The 17,087-nt window shown below is 43.0% G+C and overlaps 1 protein-coding gene across 2 annotated transcripts in view; it reads right to left on the bottom strand.

The window, feature by feature from the left end:
- Window positions 1-17,087, bottom strand: part of TRPC5 (transient receptor potential cation channel subfamily C member 5) — a 174,903-nt gene that overhangs the window by 58,937 nt on the left and 98,879 nt on the right. For both annotated transcript variants that reach the window (XM_028714744.2, XM_028714743.2), the window contains one exon: window positions 481-817. In XM_028714744.2, the coding sequence (XP_028570577.1) occupies window positions 481-817 (337 nt within the window). The remainder of the gene's footprint in view (window positions 1-480; window positions 818-17,087) is intronic.

The following is a 17,087-nucleotide window of genomic DNA, read 5'->3' as shown; positions in this document are numbered from 1 at the left end:
GACTGGCAGAAGCTCTCCAGAGATCTTACTCATTACCCACTGTTACTAGCTGTGAGGGAATGGACCAGGGACCTTTTGAATGTGAAACATGTGCTCTGCCACAGTGCTTCCCAAGGTGTGACAGTGCAGAGTGTCCCTCACAAACTACTGTACACCATTTCACTGCTGCCCCTATAAATATTTTAACTCACTTGTACCACCTGGCTAACCCTAATCAGAAGCACAAACTAATGACAAATGAGGAAAAGAAAAGAAAAAAATTAGACCTATCTTCTTCCCTCAGCCCCATCCCAAACTGGTAGCAAAAACAGGCTAAATTCAGGATACTATTTGACCATTTTTCACCTGCAGAAGAGACAATAGCTACTGATTTGGAAATTATGGTGCTACACCAATTTGCATGGAAACAGCACCCCAAACCAAATTAATCTGCATGCAAATCCCATCAACCCTCACATGCTTTTGCATTCAGTGGTTTACCTAGAACCCAGGGGAGGATCATCCATTCAACGATGGTTGGAGGAGGTCCCTGCATGTGGAGGTCAGTCCTGACAATGTGCTGCGATGCCAGTAGGAGCATGAAGAGAAAGGTAAGGTAGGAGCCAGTGTGGCAGATAAACTTTATAAATGGCTTTTTGATGAACAGTCCCAGCCTGCTCTTAGGGGCAATCAAGTAGGCCACAGAAAGCACGGGAAACAGCAGTCCAATGGTGATGCATGTCAAGAGCTTGACCACCCAATGCTTTCGCCGCCATCCGGGAAAGCCATCATACCAAAGCGTCGCTAGCAGCTGCTGGCAGTTGGGCTGGGCAACAAACTGGAGAGAAAGAAAGAGGAGAGAGAAAGGGAGAATCTGAGACAGAAACATTGCAAAGAGGGAAAGCAAAGGATAAGCACAAGAATGAAAGAAGAGATTTTCTGGATAATGAGCACAAGAGCACTCTCCCCTCCTGTGGTTTTCAGCAACTGGTGCTCAGAAGCATTGCTTCCTCCAACTGTGGCAGCAGAGGATAGCCATTGTGGGTAGTAGCCATTGATAGCACTCTCCTCCATGTGTTGGATGTGTTTACAACACAGATGCCCATGTAGGCAGAGACTCCAGCCTGCATTGTTTTCTTCTCCCCCCCCCCCCACCTCCCCACTGCCCTTTTCCCAGTATGGATGGCATGATGACCTACTGAGTGTCTGCTCAGTCTGTTGTCCTAGTGCTAATTACAGATGGGCAGCTTCAGGGGTTTGGGTTTCCCTTCTTGGAATTCTTTCCTGGAACCAAAGAGCCCTTTTCCAATATAGGACTGAGCTTGACAGCTCTTGAAATAGAGGACGGTACTCAGTAAAGCAGGACACATGGCCACCTAGATTGTGTCACCCGCAACAGCAGATGTATGTGACTCTTCTACAATTCTTCTCCCTGCATCTGTTCTCAGTGAAATGATTTCATTTGACAGACTTGCCACTAAAACTTAAGAGGGTTCATATTTCAAGCAGGAAATCCTTTTAAGATTTTGCTTCCTTTTCTACTTTGTGCTAACCCAGAGGAAGAGCCATTAGAAAAAACACTAAACCAAACCATAGCTACTTAAACTTTTAATCAAACTTTTATCTTGGTCTTAGTGAGAAAATGTACCAAAAGGTGTAATGAGCAGCAGTGATATTGCCCCCCCCCCCAAGAACAGCAGTAGTCACTAAATGTGCACATCACAGCAGGAAAGCAATTGGATTGCTTTCTAATCATTAAATGACATCCTCCATTGACTTAAGTTGCATGATTCTGGGCCGTCACTGGCAATAGGCTTTCATTTAAATATCATGACACATTGTTTTTAAACCAAAGGGCATAATAATAAAGAAAAAAGAGTGCATGAAATCACCATAAAATGAAAGCCTGCACAAAGGCAACCTAAGCAGGGTTATTTCAACCTTATGAGAAGCTTTTCCAGTTTTGCTTTTTCTACTAAAGAATCTCAGAGTCATTGACACAGTGCCTGGGGGCGGGGGCTGACCTAGAGCGGGCCCCTCGGAGGGGGCTTTTATATTCCTCTACACTCAGCTCATAGACTGTTGGGATAGCTCAGCTGGTAAAGCATAACTCAAGGGTTGTGGGTTTGAGCCTCATGTTGGGCAAATGATTCCTGCATTGCAGGGGGTTGAACTAGATAACCCACATGGTCCCTTCTAACTCTACAATTCTGTGATCTTATGTGGGGCTCTGAGCAAGCTTCTGCCCTTTCATGTGGCTAGCCGAGCATGAGCATGTGCAGATTGTTTCCTCTGAGCACTAGGGGAAGGGCTGCAGCTCAGTGGTAGAACATCTGCTTTGCATGTAAAAGCTCCTAAATTCAATACCTGGCATTTCCAGGTAGGACTGCCAGGGACCCCAGCCTAAAACCCTGGAAAATGGCTGCCAGTCAGAATAAGCAGTACTGCGCTAGATGGACCAATGGTCTGACTCAGTACAAGGCAGCTTCCTGTGTTTCTCTATCTGAAGAAGGACCACAGCTAAGTGGTCCTTGCATGTAGAACGTCCCAGGTTCAATCCCCAGCATGTCAAAGTAGGTCTGGATGTGTCCCATTTCAGAAACCCTGGAGAGCATGGAGAGTATACAATATTAAGCTAGATGGATCTTGGATTTGACTAAGTCTGAGGCAGCTTGCTCTGTTCCACATCAAAGCCATGTGCCTTTGGGTTATAGGGAAAGAGCTTTGGAGAGTTGGGGGTGTGTTTTGCAGACAAACCTATGATCCCACACACAGTTCTTTCTTGAAATAAGCCTTTGCATGTCATGTTAGTGATAAAACCTGGCGCTGGCCCCAGAGCCACAGGCCTGAGAATACTATGGCATCACCCCACTACCCTGCCTCTTCTCTTGTGATCATGAGCCAATGTGCTGCTGATGCTTTTGGTGTCATTCCCGACACTGTCAGTTCCGAACATGATTTTCATACTGTTCTATAATTTTTCCTCATTTGCCCTGGAAAAGGAAGAATGACTGCAAACATCACATCTATTATTCTCCACATGAATCTGCCATATGGGTCAGGCTTCACTATAAGCTGAATGTTTTGCGCAGAGGAAATAAGGAGGACATAGCGTAAGCACTAAAAAATGCTGAGCATACTTCATTTTATATTTCCTCCATCAATCATGCTTTGGGCAAACTGCATTCTGTTATAGTCACAGTTACATTTGCATCCCTAGCCCTTTCTTCTTTTTCTTTTAAGCGACAATGAAATTACGAAGCATTAATTATACATGTTCAATAATCAGCAGTGAGGAGATGATGTACTTTCACCCTGTATCAAAGCAGCTACCAGCACCATATTTTCTTTATTATCAGGCAGAGTTAGAAGGCTAGGCAAATCTGTTAAGCCATGACATTGTGGGCACAAAATTATAGGGAAACTCAGCTCCCCTCACAACACTTTTCTTATGCTTGCAATTTCAAGAACCAAGATCAAGGAAAATATATTAAAGTGTATAATCCAGTAATAGTTTTGTAATGTTTGTCTGTATCTCTCTATCTTTCCATCTTTTTAACTTTCCCGAACAACACTTTACAGCAAGGAAAGAAAAACATCAAGGATAAGGAAAATAATATTTCACTGTCCATCACAAATAGTTTAACTGAATGGAATTTGGGGTAGAAATCAACAATTTTGGTAACCCAGAAATTCCTAAACCCCCTTTTCTCAAATGAAAAACAGAAAACCACCAGCCTTAGGCTATGATCCATCCTTCTGCAGATGCAATGACCAAACATGGAAAGATCACCACAGGGCTCATTAGAAAACAGGTCCCCTCCTTGACATATGCTTGTAGGTGCATACAAAAAGAGGTTCATTAAAGGGATTGTGAGATCTGTGTGTATGCCTGTGGTTATGCAAATCTGAACTCAGAATCCAAGTGTTTAGGACTGGGTGGACTCCATGATTCCTGGTCATTGGCCATGTTGGCTACAGTGCATGGAAATTGTTGAGCAAAACTTATGGCGGGCACTCACTTGGGTAAGACTGGTCTAGTAGGTGGCTTTGTATTACCCCACTGCAAGTAATGTCCTTCTTCTGTGTGAATATTCATGATTTAAAAAGTCACGCTTAGAGTCATGGTTTCTCTTACTTGCTATTGCAATTAGTTTTCCTCCCACGTGTTCCTTCAGGGTAACTTCAGAACACCACACAGCCTAGCATATTTGGCCATGTGGTGACATCACTTTGATAAAATTGAGAGCAACTGAGAGTGAGGGAATGTTTATGAATAAGTGAACATTCTCTGCGAAAGGGAGCTGAAAAATCACGGAAGGGGGGAGGCATTTTCTGGTGCTGCTGAAGATCTTTGCAAACACAGGTGTCTTGGCACAGACCTTGTAATATGCAGCTCAAGATATTGCTTATCATTTGGCAGACTGTGACACTTCTCAGGGTCTTACTTCCCTGATTTATAAACTATGAAAACACAATGGGTGAAGCAAGCAAAGCCATGGTGGGTGACTGCAACGGAATCACTGGGAATAGGGAGGTTTAGATTTCAGTGCATTCTCAGATTCCTGACTGTTCTTCTACAGACGTGACTTTACCTGCCCCACACCTGACATTGTATTATATCATAGGTCAGTTAGGTAGGGCAGGGCAGGACAAATCAAGATGCCAGGAAGGCTGAATCTGGCCTACAGACTAGGGGTTTTCAATCTCAGATTGAGATCCATTTCTCTCTGGGTTCATGCCTAGATTGGAGGTGGGATGGGCCTTGTGTTTCCCTGATGGATGGGACCTTTGCTGGGAGAGGGACATGGGGAGTTCAAAACTGTTACTCTTGCTCTCTCATCAGCTTTTGATGGTATCCTCCTGGACCACCTGTTGTGGGATGGGAGACTGAAGCACTGTGTTGCAGTGCCTTCTCTCCTTCTTATAAGACTGGTTTCAGAGAGCAACCATGGGTGATTTTTATGACCCCTTGGCAGTTATGCCGTGGGGTGCTGAAGGTAATCAACTTATCCACAATGCTGTTTAACATCTATATGAAGCCACTAGGAGTGGTCAGAGAATGGTACCCTCCGTATGTTGATGATGCCTTTGGAATTTTGGGGTTAAGGATTTTGTAGGAGGTATGCAGTTTAATTTAAAATAGATTTGTCTTTTTTAAGTGCAAAGATAAAGAAAGCAAAGAATTTAAAATGTAAACCATAAAGCACCATAGCCTGGAACGAGAAAAGTTCACAGATGCAGTGCATCACCAAGGGAATAACAATAATGTATTAACTCATGCAAAGCTTCCCATTACAAATAATAAAGCTATATAAAAATAAAAGTATTCTCCACCTCTGAGCTCCATCAATATTAGGAATAAAGGTTTTATAATGTCTTACATAAGCCAAATGTTTGCACATATTGCTGGAACAGAGTGACTGTGTACCTCAATATTCATATAAGAAATAAAACCATGCCATATAGAAAAACAACAACCAATGATCATTCGAGCCCTGCCCTTCAGATACTTTTAGTTTTTGAGATATCTTTTCAAGAAGGGCAATTTGGCAGACTCTTCAGTATGCTGGTGATATTGCTGGAACCTTGGAGCTAAGTGTTTTATAGGTGGTATGCAGTATACTTTGGCAGATGGATATATGTTCTGCATAGCATATAGGACAGCAATTTCATAGAGGCATGGGATAATATTACATACTTTAGACTTGGGAAAAGTCAGAGAGGGGGAAATGTGAGCAATGGTTTTATTAATTGAACTATTCAGGGGGACTATTGGATTATTACAAGATTGATTTAATTGCTTACATCTTTAAGTGCTTGCCGTCAGCGGCTCCCAGCTGGTTGCCCAGGAAAGTGTAAAGACAAGGAAAGGTTTATTACCATCCTTTTTTATTTTAAACTTTACAGAGAGAGAACCCAGCCTCTTGGATAATGGCATTGTCCCGAGTGAATCTCCAGCCCCCGTCTCTCCCACTTCCTCATTCCTCATTCTCATCACCTCCTCTATGGGTGCTGCTACTTGCCCTCTATCTTCAAGCTCTTTGCATTCCTACTTTTAAGGCTCACTGGGTTCTGGGAGATGGGGGGGTCTGGGATGCTTTCTAATGACAGCGTGTCAGCCAGCTGCTGCTCTGGTTCTTCCTCCTCTTCCTCTCCCATTATTTCCCAACTTTCCCCCTCATCTGCCTCTGAGCTGTGATCTCCAGCAAACCCCTGTTGTAAATCTAAACTGTCTTCCTCTTCCTCCTCCCTGAAAGGGGCAGGATGGGGAGGTGGTCTCCACCATCCCTCCTCTGCCCAGTCCCTGACAGCATGCAAAGGAGAAGGCTGAATTGCAAAGTGAAACTAGAAGGGTTAGGAGAAGAAAAAGGGAAGCGAAAGCTCCTCAGAGAGCAGTTGCTGAGATGAACTGAGTAATGCTGACCAAATAATTAGGTGCCAGGGCATGGCATAGGACTGATTAGAGGAAAATCTGTGAGATCTCATTCACATTTCTGCTTGTCCTGCCATTTTCCCCTGGAGAAAGCCACTCTTTACTAATGAATAGGAACAAACATCCATTGCGTTTTCCACAGACTGTTGTTCTGAGTCAGCAGTAAAAAACGGGTTTTCCTGGGAAAATCAGAGGGGAGGGAGGCAAATGGAAAACCACTTGGACCCATGCTTTCCAAGAATGGGGCAAGTGAAGTGTGAACAAGTCCTGAGAGTAGTAAGAACTGGTGTTGGTAATAATTAGGTAATCACAGAAATGAGGAAGCTTTTCTTAGTTGTGACCTAGGAATTGTGAATTTGGGTAAGATACTGAGTGATTCTTTTAAATGGAAATCTGGCATGCCAAGCTATGAACAGTGTGAAGTAAAAATCGGGGGTATATAATCTGGAATGGCTCAGGGCCTCAATACCTTAAGGGCTGCCTCTCCCCATACAAACCGTCATGGACCCTGTGCTTGTCATCTGAGGCCCTTCTCCGTGTCCCTCCTCCCTGAGGGGTTTGGAAGGTATCAACACGAGAATGGGTTTTTTTCTGTGGTGGCTCCCCAACTGTGCAATGCTCTCTCCAGAGAGGTTCACCTGGCACCTTCATTACATGTCTTTAGGCACCAGGCAAAAACATTCCTCTTTACTCAGGCCTTTGGCCATTAAATAACATATGGCCTGTTAAGGCTGTGTGTGTGTGTGTGTGTGTGTGTGTGTGTGTGTGTGTGTTGTTATTATGATTGTTTTATTATTATACTGTCTGTAGTTATGCTTTTTATTATGTTTTTATTACTGGTGCTCTTTAAAATGTGCAACAGCATGCAAAAAACGTGCATATTAGGATAAATTCTTACTGAAATGCTATGAATTTTCACAAGGACTTAAAAAAAATCACAAACTGATGTGGAAATGTAGAAAACTGAACATAATATTGTAAAAAAGAGAAACTGAGAAAAAAATAAAATTTACAGATTTGCTCATCCCTAAGCTTTCTCTGCCCACTGATACTAGTGAATGATTCCTGTCTACCATAAATGTTATATATTGTTTTTATTGGGTTGTTTTTACTGTACATTGAATTGTCTTTGAAATGTAGTTTTGTATTACATTGTTTTATTGTGCATTGCCCATGATATTATTTTAATTAGAGGCAGCATATACTTCTTTTAAAATGAAATAAAAAGTGATAAGCCTAAACCTTCATGATTCAAAATCTCCTCATTATCTGAAACTTATAACACTTCCTTCCATACACTGTTCTGGTAGTGAAATTGTAGATAATAAATTGTCCTTTCCTCTTATTCAAACTGTTCCAAGACAAGCCAAATGTTTTGTGTGCCCCTGAGGCCATCAGGATGCATTACACACATCAATTGTGAAAGTATTAATCTACCTTAGAGTCCTTCATGCCTCACAGTGTTTTGTAACGTGTGAAAATGGCTCCTCGGAGGAGGAAAGACTGCAAAGAATAATGAAGACCATAATGACTTCCCTGATTTCATAGCTTTAGAGCTAAGGCTGAGTACTGACCTAAAGCTTAAAACAAAAATATGTGGGATATATCCAGCCTCATGTATCCAACATGCTTAACTCTAATTAATGCATGAAGGTGTTAAGACCATAGTGTAAGCTATCTTGTCAGGCTTACGTAGCTAACAAACCCTTGCCTTGGGAGGAAGGGTTACTAAAGCCTTTTTCCACAATGTGAACCAACCAGTATGGATGTCTGGCCTGGTTTCTCAAAGAACCAGACTGTTTCTATACACATAATTTAGAAGCTCTTACCATTTTTGAAACTAAGTTGTACTGCCTGTCTTTTCTTGGTGCTGTATGGAAAAGCACATGAATCTGACATTTGAAGAGTTTGTAAGTAAACCATTTTTAACTTACCAAAAGTGTGGTAAAAACCATATTGTCAGGAAAGCATTGTATAATGTCTGGATCAAGTATAAAGATTTGCTGGAAAACAAAACTCCAAGGTGGTTGTCGCCAATGGAGGCAAAGGCTGTGAAAAAACTTAATATGGAGTCTAAATGGCCGAGATATTGGGAAATCTTGGAACAAGAAGGGGACAAATTGAAATTGCAGAGTTACGAGAAATTGAAAGATAAAGTGAGAGACTGGCTTCATTATTATCAAATAATGGAGACTTACAAGTTAGACAGGAAAATTGGCTTCCAGGTGGAAAAATCAAAATTGGAGACAGAATTGCTAGAACCCAAAACTAAGAATTTGTCAAAAATGTATAACTTGCTGTTGAAATGGAATACTCAGGATGAAACGGTTAAATCAGCTATGATCAAGTGGGCACAAGATATTGGTCATAACATTATGTTTGCTGACTGGGAACGGTTGTGGACCACCGGTATAAAATTTATGGCATGTAATGCCCTGAAAGAAAATATTATGAAAATGATTTATAGGTGGTACATGACCCCAGTCAAGCTTGGAAAAATTTACCACTTGCCTGATAATAAATGCTGGAAATGTAAAGAGATTGAAGGTACATTCTTTCACCTTTGGTGGACTTGCCCAAGGATTAAGGTTTTCTGGGAAATGATTTATAATGAAATGAAAAAGGTATTTAAATATACCTTCTTGAAGAAACCAGAGGCCTTTCTCCTGGGTATGGTTGGCCAATTGGTGTCAAAGAAGGATAGAACATTTTTTATGTATGCGACAACAGCAGCAAGAATACTGATTGCAAAGTATTGGAAGACAGAAGATCTACCCACCAAGGAAGAATGGCAGATGAAGGTTATAAACTATATGGGACTGGCAGAAATGACCGGCAGAATCCGAGACCAGGGGAAAGAGACGGCGGAAGAAGATTGGAAGAAATTTAAGGACTATCTTAAGAAACATTGTAAAATTACTGAATGTTAGAACGATGTTGATTCAGAAATTAAGTGGTTTCTAGCTGTAATGATTATGTAATTAAGAAAAGAAAGGTTAAAAATTAAATAGAAATTAGGGGAAGGATTTGCTGAAATTAAATAATTAGAGATTGGAATACAGAAAGGGGAGGTATGAGGAGGTCGGGAAAGTAAGTGTCAGGGAACTGTCATCGGAAGGACAGGAGGTGGAAGGGCTCACAGAGGTTAGGAGAGATCTAGCAGCTGAAGAGGGAACCAGCAGGGGGAGAGAAGGAGCTCCGAGGGAAAGTGAGTCGGAGGGATGGCTCAGAGATACTTCCAGCGAAAACAGTGGGGAGGTTTCAGGACTTCCTATAGGGACACCCACTCCTCGCCGGAAACTGTCGCGCCGGGAGTCCAGAAGACGTGTTTCCGTCAAGGAGCTTTTATGTTGGAAGAGATTCCGTAAGCGCCCACTGTCGGATTCTGCTAGCGACTGACGGAGCCATGCTGGAGGGGCTCCGTCGTAGGCAGAGGTTTGCGGACTTGACCAAACTCTGAGGGACTAGGATTTTACGCACAAGCAGCTCATCATCCCATCACAGTAAGTTATATGAATATAAGGGACTGAAATTATACTTGTTGTTTTATGTGTATTTTGTATGTATTTTTGGTTTTTCTTTTTTCTTTTGTTTTTCTACTTTATAAATTTTTTTGGAAATTTTAATAAATATCTTTTAAAAACAAACAAACAAAAGTGTGGTCTCTTTCTTTGCTAAGGAAAGTGGGGAACTTTGGAAAGAACCTAGAAGAGGATATTTTAAATGTGTAATAACCTATGTTTCCACACTTTACTTTGTTGCATGTTTTGTGATTTTAAATTTCTTAAGGTGCTCTATCTCACCAAAGAGTGCCTGCTCCAAAAATTTGGAACTAGGCATCCAGGGAATTCTCCTTTTATTCTTTAACTAAATTACAAAAAAAAAAAAAAATTTAAAAAAATCAACAAAATGAGCACTCTTCACTCCTGAAGATGACAGTTGAAAGCATTGCTCAAAGAAGCACGAGTGCTATTGAAAACTCTGCACAACCCATTTGCTTGCTATTTAAATGAGATGAAGGCTAACATCATTGAATACTTCTGCCCCAATACCTTGTTGTTTCCTGTAATATTTTCTCAAAACACTGTTTTCTTGGAACTGACTCACAAATCACAGCAGGCAGCCTCTTATGCATTAGCCTTCCAACAGGAAAGAGAGGCTGACCCAATCTGAATTTGAACAACATGTTCTACTAATGCATGTGCTCCAATTGTTCCTGTATACCAAGGAAGTGGCCCTCATTTTCTTGTAGATTGAAAATGATGCTTTGGGGTGCATGCACATGTATGTGTTAACATGCACAGGGATGAACTAGAGTTGATAAGGTAGTGTAGCTCAGAGGAAGAGAATATGCTTTGTAGGCAGGAGGTCACCTCCAGTTAAAAGGATAAGGGAGCAGGTGATGGCAAAGACCTGTACCTGAGACTCTGGAAAACTGCTGTCAGAGTGGACAATAACGGACTTGATGGACATATATTCTGTTCCAGTAGAATTCTGCTTCTGATTCCACCCCTTCCCGCCACTCACCACATACTGCTTCTCCCAGTTTCAGGGTGGAGCATGATGGGCAGGGAGAGTGCCAGGAAGACTGCATGGTAAAATTGCTATCAGCCAAGTGGTAAAAGCCCAGGTTGCATTCAATTATACTTGAATTATACTCAGTTATACTTATGCGGTGCTGTTGTCTAAACCACAGACCCTAGGGCTTGCCAATCAGAAGGTCAGCGGTTCGAATCCCCGCGATGGAGTGAGCTCCCATTGCTCCGTCCCTGCTCTTGCCAACCTAGCAGTTGAAGTAGATAAATAGGTACCACTCTGGCAGGAAGGTAAATGGCTTTTCTGTGCACTGCTCTGGTTCACCAGAAGCAGCTTAGTCATGGTGGCCACATGACCTGGAAGCTGTTTGCCGGCTCCCTCGGCCAGTAAAGCAAGATGAGCACTGCAACCTCAGAGTCGTCCGCGACTGGATCTAATGGTCAGGGGTCCCTTTACCTATACATAGCAGTAGACCCACTGAAATTGATGTCCCTAAGTTAGCCATGTCCATTAATTTCATGAGTCTAATCCGAGTATGGCTATTGTTGGATACACCCTCATGGCACCTGATCCTGACATTCAGTCCTTCCCCGGAGAACTTGAGAAAAAAGCTGAATCCTGAAGATGACGTGAGGGGAATCTGCCTTCCCCCAACCTGGTGCCCTTGAGATGCTGTAGGACTATTGCTGTAGAACTTCATCCCTGCCATGCTGGCTAGTGCTGGTGTGAGTTGAGTCAAATGACATCTAGAAGGCACCAGGTTGGGGGAGGCAGGTAGTTCTGGATTCCATTGTGCCTGCATCTTCATGGGTTTCGAGAGTGCTGCTCCACTTCCATCTTTCCTGTAGCCAACTATCCAGATAGTAACTTTTGCTGACTATTAACAGGTGGGTGCGAAAGAGCCCTGCCACTTCAGAGTAAAGGCCCATCTCTTTGAGCATCATGTCTAGCATCATAACCAGCTATCTCCACAAAGCCAACAAGCTGGACAAGAAGATGATAGTCTTCTCCTATGTCTGCTGCTTAAAAAAATGTTATTCTGAGATATATTGCTCCTGGGCATGGAGGTTCCATCTAGTCTTGTGTTACAATTGCAACAGTTTTGTAATACAGTGGTACCTCGGGTTACAGACACTTCAGGTTACAGATGCTTCAGGTTACAGACTCTGCTAACCCAGAAATAGTACCTTGGGTTAAGAACTTTGCTTCAGGATGAGAACAGAAATTGTGCAGCGGCAGCAGGAGACCCCATTAGCTAAAGTAGTGCTTCAGGTTAAGAACAGTTTCAGGTTAAGAACAGACCTCCAGAACGAATTAAGCTCTTAACCAGAGGTACCACTGTAAGCTCAACTTGGTCCATTGTATAATCACACATTCTCCCCCCCCCCTTTTTTTCAATTTTTAAAGCAAATTGCTTCAAAAGCCAGTGCAGTATAGGCTTTTGGCAAGTAAATGAATCTTATCTTTATAGGGTTGGGAAGGTTCCACCATCAATGAATATCTTCAGCCAAATATGGGAATTTGCAGGCCCTAAATTTCTACAGTTGTGATTGCATTTAAATGTCCTTAATTTATTGCCAATATCTATCTATTTCATGCTGGTTCATCTTAGGAGGAAAGAGAAAAGGTAGATGAATACTAGAGATGGGGAAGAAATTTGATTCAGTTCGCATTTAAAGGCAAATCTTATTTTTACTACCTGTAACAATATGCAAACCAAAATGCAGCCGTCCTTTGAAATCTGGCACTTTTCTGAATTTTGCAGTGCTGTTCTCCAGACAAGTAATGTGTATAAAGATGCATATGCTGCAGTAAAGTATGCATAGAAATGCACATATCACATGAACTAGCATAGGAAGTGCATTGTGTTAGGAGAATTGCTTTGCAAAAGTGTGTATATCAGGCAAAATCACACACAAAAATGGAGAAAATAGGATAAATTTGTGTTAAAATACTGATGTATTTTCACGATGATTTTTTTTTAAAAAATTGTAAGCTGATGTGAAAATGTGGGGAACTGAGGGTAAGACTGGAGAAAAAAGGGAACTCAGAGAAACCCAAACTGACAGATTCACCCATCCCTAGCAGAGACAGGGGTGCCTCTCAGGTCCAGGGCCCTGTAGCCCACAAGGCCCCCAAACCACCACTCAAATGGGACAGATGATGAGGCCAGCAGCAAACAGGCCCTGCTTCAGCAGCTGGGCTGCATGTTGAGGCCCACTGGGAGCTGGCCTATTCCTATTTAGAAAAACATTGTATAGTCAGCGAATAAGCAGCTGGGCACATGCCTGGTTACAGATGATCATTTTATTATCTTATTCCACAACAAAATGGTGCTGATTCCCAAGTAAATGTGCTTAGCATCAGGGCAACAGAAGCAAACAAACCCAATGTTATTCCTGTAGTCATGCTGTTGCTAAGATTAAAGCAAGTTTTAAAAATGTGAAACTGCACAAGTTCGGTCTATTATTTTTAATTTAAAGATTCTGGGGTTTTTTGGCTTATTGTTTGCCTCTAACAGCAGAAATGTAGTAAAAGATGTAGCTCATACCATGGAGGTGGAAAAGAAGACTGTGTGCTTCACAACTAAAGCAATATGTGTTTGTAAGGCATATGCACACACAACTGAGATTAGAGAGGATCACATTATTATCTCCCAACCTGCGGACACTGTGGGAGCAGTGTCACAGGGCCACACAAGCTTGCCCCACCCCTGTTTCAGAATAGTCCCGGTCAATGCATGTAGTGCAATGACCCAGTAGACTTGAGGTGGTAGATGGAGGATTTTGGATTACAAGCAGAAAACTCCAAGTACTTATGCAAAGAGAAAAGAGTTTCCAGTCCAATCCCCTTTTCCAACAGTTGTTCTACCATCTTGTCCTACTTTATAGGAACAACATAAGAACATATGGAGATGCCTTATTCTGAGTCAGATTATTGGTTCATCTACCTCATATTATCTACACTGACTGGCAGTGGCTCTCTGTCAGGAGCTGGAGTCAGGCATAGGTCAGAAATTAAACAATAAAGCACCTGATGTCAAGTGAAGTTAACTCTATATTCAAAGAAACAAAACAGCTCAGTTCTAGTGGTCACCGTGACCCCTCCCAGCAAGTATTGCCCCAATGAAGCAGTTGCAAGGACAGAGGGTCACTGCTTTCCCACTGCCCTCTAAGATTCCTCCCCTGGGTCCAGCAACCTGAGACTCCTTTGTCTTGTCTCTCTTGGCTCAGCACTCTTCATTCCTCTATGTAATCTGGGAGACTGGAGGAAGGGGAGCTGGTCACAGCAGGGAAGACTCCCTGGATTCTTCAGCAACCTGCCTGCAGACTGCCTCTTGACCCCGCCCCCTGCTTCTGCTTCTGGGACCACTCTGCCACAGTCCCTTCCTGCTCACTAAACCCTGTTACCTCTTCTCCTTCTGACAACTCATCGTCATCCCACCACCAATCCCCTGGTTCTGAGCCTTCTTCCCCTGGGGGTTCCTTGGGGGTTTCCTCCTCTGCATCCAGCCAGTCCATGCCACTCTCCATGGTTATGGGCACGGGGCATTTTCACTCCTACCTGGAGCTGTTGGGGATTTAACCTGGGCTTTTTGTATGCAGCATGGATGCTCTGCCCTGACCTACAGCCTCTCCTCTTGACACTACTTGCATTAAATGTGTGTGTGTGTGAATATAATAAAACCCAACCTTCTTCTCTTTCCTCCCTGCCATTACTAACACCAGCAATCATGTTGACAGCAGTCTAGTTTTCTTCCTCCTTTCTGTCCCCCATGGACAAAGCACTTAATGATATCATGGCTCCGAAAATGGGTAAGCAGTTCTCGCCGTGTCTGGAGTCCATGCTGTCTCATTTTGGGCTGGGTGAATCATAACTGTGAAATGACAGATTGATGGCCATTGCAAGAGGACAGTGTGGGTGGTGGGGTGCGGAAGCAACAGGGGATTCTGACAAAAAAAAAACCAAAAAAACCCCACACAACAAAACAAAATGAAAAACACCTGGCAGCAATGAGAACTCCACTACTGTAGCCAGGAATTGTAACAATTCCTCTGACCTAAATCCCTAATGGGCTTCTGATGAATCAGTCTCCTTGGCTCACCCTTTTCCTAAAGAGAAGAGCCACGAGATCATTGTGTCTCCTTGTCGTTTGCAAATGATGATCCTGATCACCATTCCAATTTGGCTGCAGAAGAAAGGACTTTCACTGATATTTTTTTTGTTTTGTTTTGTTTGAAACCTATCATTCTGAAGCTTATTTTAATAAATGCTTCTGCATTTGCAAACAAGCCTGGTGTCAGCAGATGGCAACCATGGGTAACTGCCAAGGACCCAGTGCAATGGCAGGACCCACTGCTGAAACCTGCCCTGGAGCTCCTATTCAGCAGCGGCTGGGTCTGGGAGCCCATATTTGATTCCTCACAAATGAATTGAATTTAGGATTATCATTGCAGCAGAACCAACTCCCTTGGAAAGTGGTGGAATCTCCCTCATTGGATGTTTTAAAGCAAAGATTGGATGGCCATCTGTCTTGGATTCTTTAGTTGTGATTCCTGCATTGAAGGGGGTTAGACTAGAAGACCCTTGTAGTATCTTCCAAATCTGTGATTCTATTATGATCATTGCATAAAAATATTTCTTTCCTGAATTTTCCTGTCATATATGCAGAGCACATGCTCAACCACTCAGCTACAGCATTGCCCATCTAACTCAGTATTACATACTCTGTCAGGAAGCAGCACCCTGGGGCGAGGACTTTCTCAACACATACTCCCTGCAAGGGATGTCTCTCCCCTTTAGCATTTTATTCCTAACAAAGGCATGCTGCCTGCAGTGATCTTTTAGTACAGTATTAAATCTATACATACTTTGCAAAGTCATAAACTCCTTTACGAAGTGATACATTAATAGTACTATTTAGCTCAGGTGTAAAAAGATAGCTTGCAAGAAATGGGAAAGGAAAGGCATTACATTTATAGATGTTTATACTTATCGTTAAATAAAAAAAGCTTCCATATATCATAGAAGGCAAATTGCCTTTTTATGCAACTGGCAGAGAATTAATTATACAGGAAATATTACAATATGCCCTACAGTGATTTTGGTAGAATATTGTTTATAAATGTCAAAATTCAAAATGAAACGCTCAGTATCTCTCTGCCTTTCAGGTCCTGGAAGCTCTGTCCCTATGCAGGATGGATGCACACCATGAATTTCAAATATACCAAGGGCATTTGATGAATTATTTACAAGATGGGAGGGACATAATTGCTTGTGATATATTTATGCATGCTGTGGATAAAAATAAGGCAATTTCAGCACAGTACAAAACCTTTTGTTTCATCAGTTGGTTGTGCATCTGTGAACACATATTTATTTCCTCCTCTAGTTAAAGTCCATTTGATCAAGAGATCATGTTGTTATGAGGTTGTGGGGTGCCTAGGCTCCTCTTCTAATTCCTGGAACCCCTTTCTAATTCCTGGGCGCCAGACACGGGATTTAGCATGTTAACATGAAAGCCAGGAGCCAGCCTGGTGATGGCCTGCGTAAGATTGATAGTTAGCTGTGAGAAAGTGAGTGGCTCTGTGCCAGAGGGCAAATGAGGGTGGCTCCTCCCACAAAGCCACTTCCGGCCTGCCCAGGAGGTGGGGTTGCGGGCTTCACGCCCACCCCACGTGAGCGGGGGCTGGTTTCAGCCCCCGCGAGAGCAGGGGAATCCTGGCCGCGTCGTCCACCCACCCACCCAATCGGGTGGCTGGGGGTGTGTGGCCTGCCCTATTTAGGGTCGGCGCAGACGGGGCTCACCCTGTTTTGCCGGCTAGCCCCCATGTTTTCCCACCCTCCCTCCCTTTAAGTAGGTTTCTCACTTTGCTATGGACTTGCTATGGTCTGTCGCCGCAAGGGGCATGGTAGGAATTTTTCCCAATTGGCGACTTACAGCCATTTGGTTTTTCGCCTACCTCGTAGCAACTCGTCACAACTCCTCGGCATTGGCGGTTAGGCATTGGTAAGAAGGGGTTAAGAGGATAAGAGGATGTGGGGGGTGAGGAATGCCATCACCTCCCCCCAGAGAACGAAGGGTGGTCCAATAAAGGACTCCGGGGGGCGTGGCCCTGTCCGAAGCCTATGGAGG

Source organism: Podarcis muralis, chromosome Z, assembly GCF_964188315.1.
Source record: "Podarcis muralis chromosome Z, rPodMur119.hap1.1, whole genome shotgun sequence".
Taxonomy (NCBI): domain Eukaryota; kingdom Metazoa; phylum Chordata; class Lepidosauria; order Squamata; family Lacertidae; genus Podarcis; species Podarcis muralis.
This window is presented reverse-complemented; position numbering and strand designations above follow the sequence as displayed.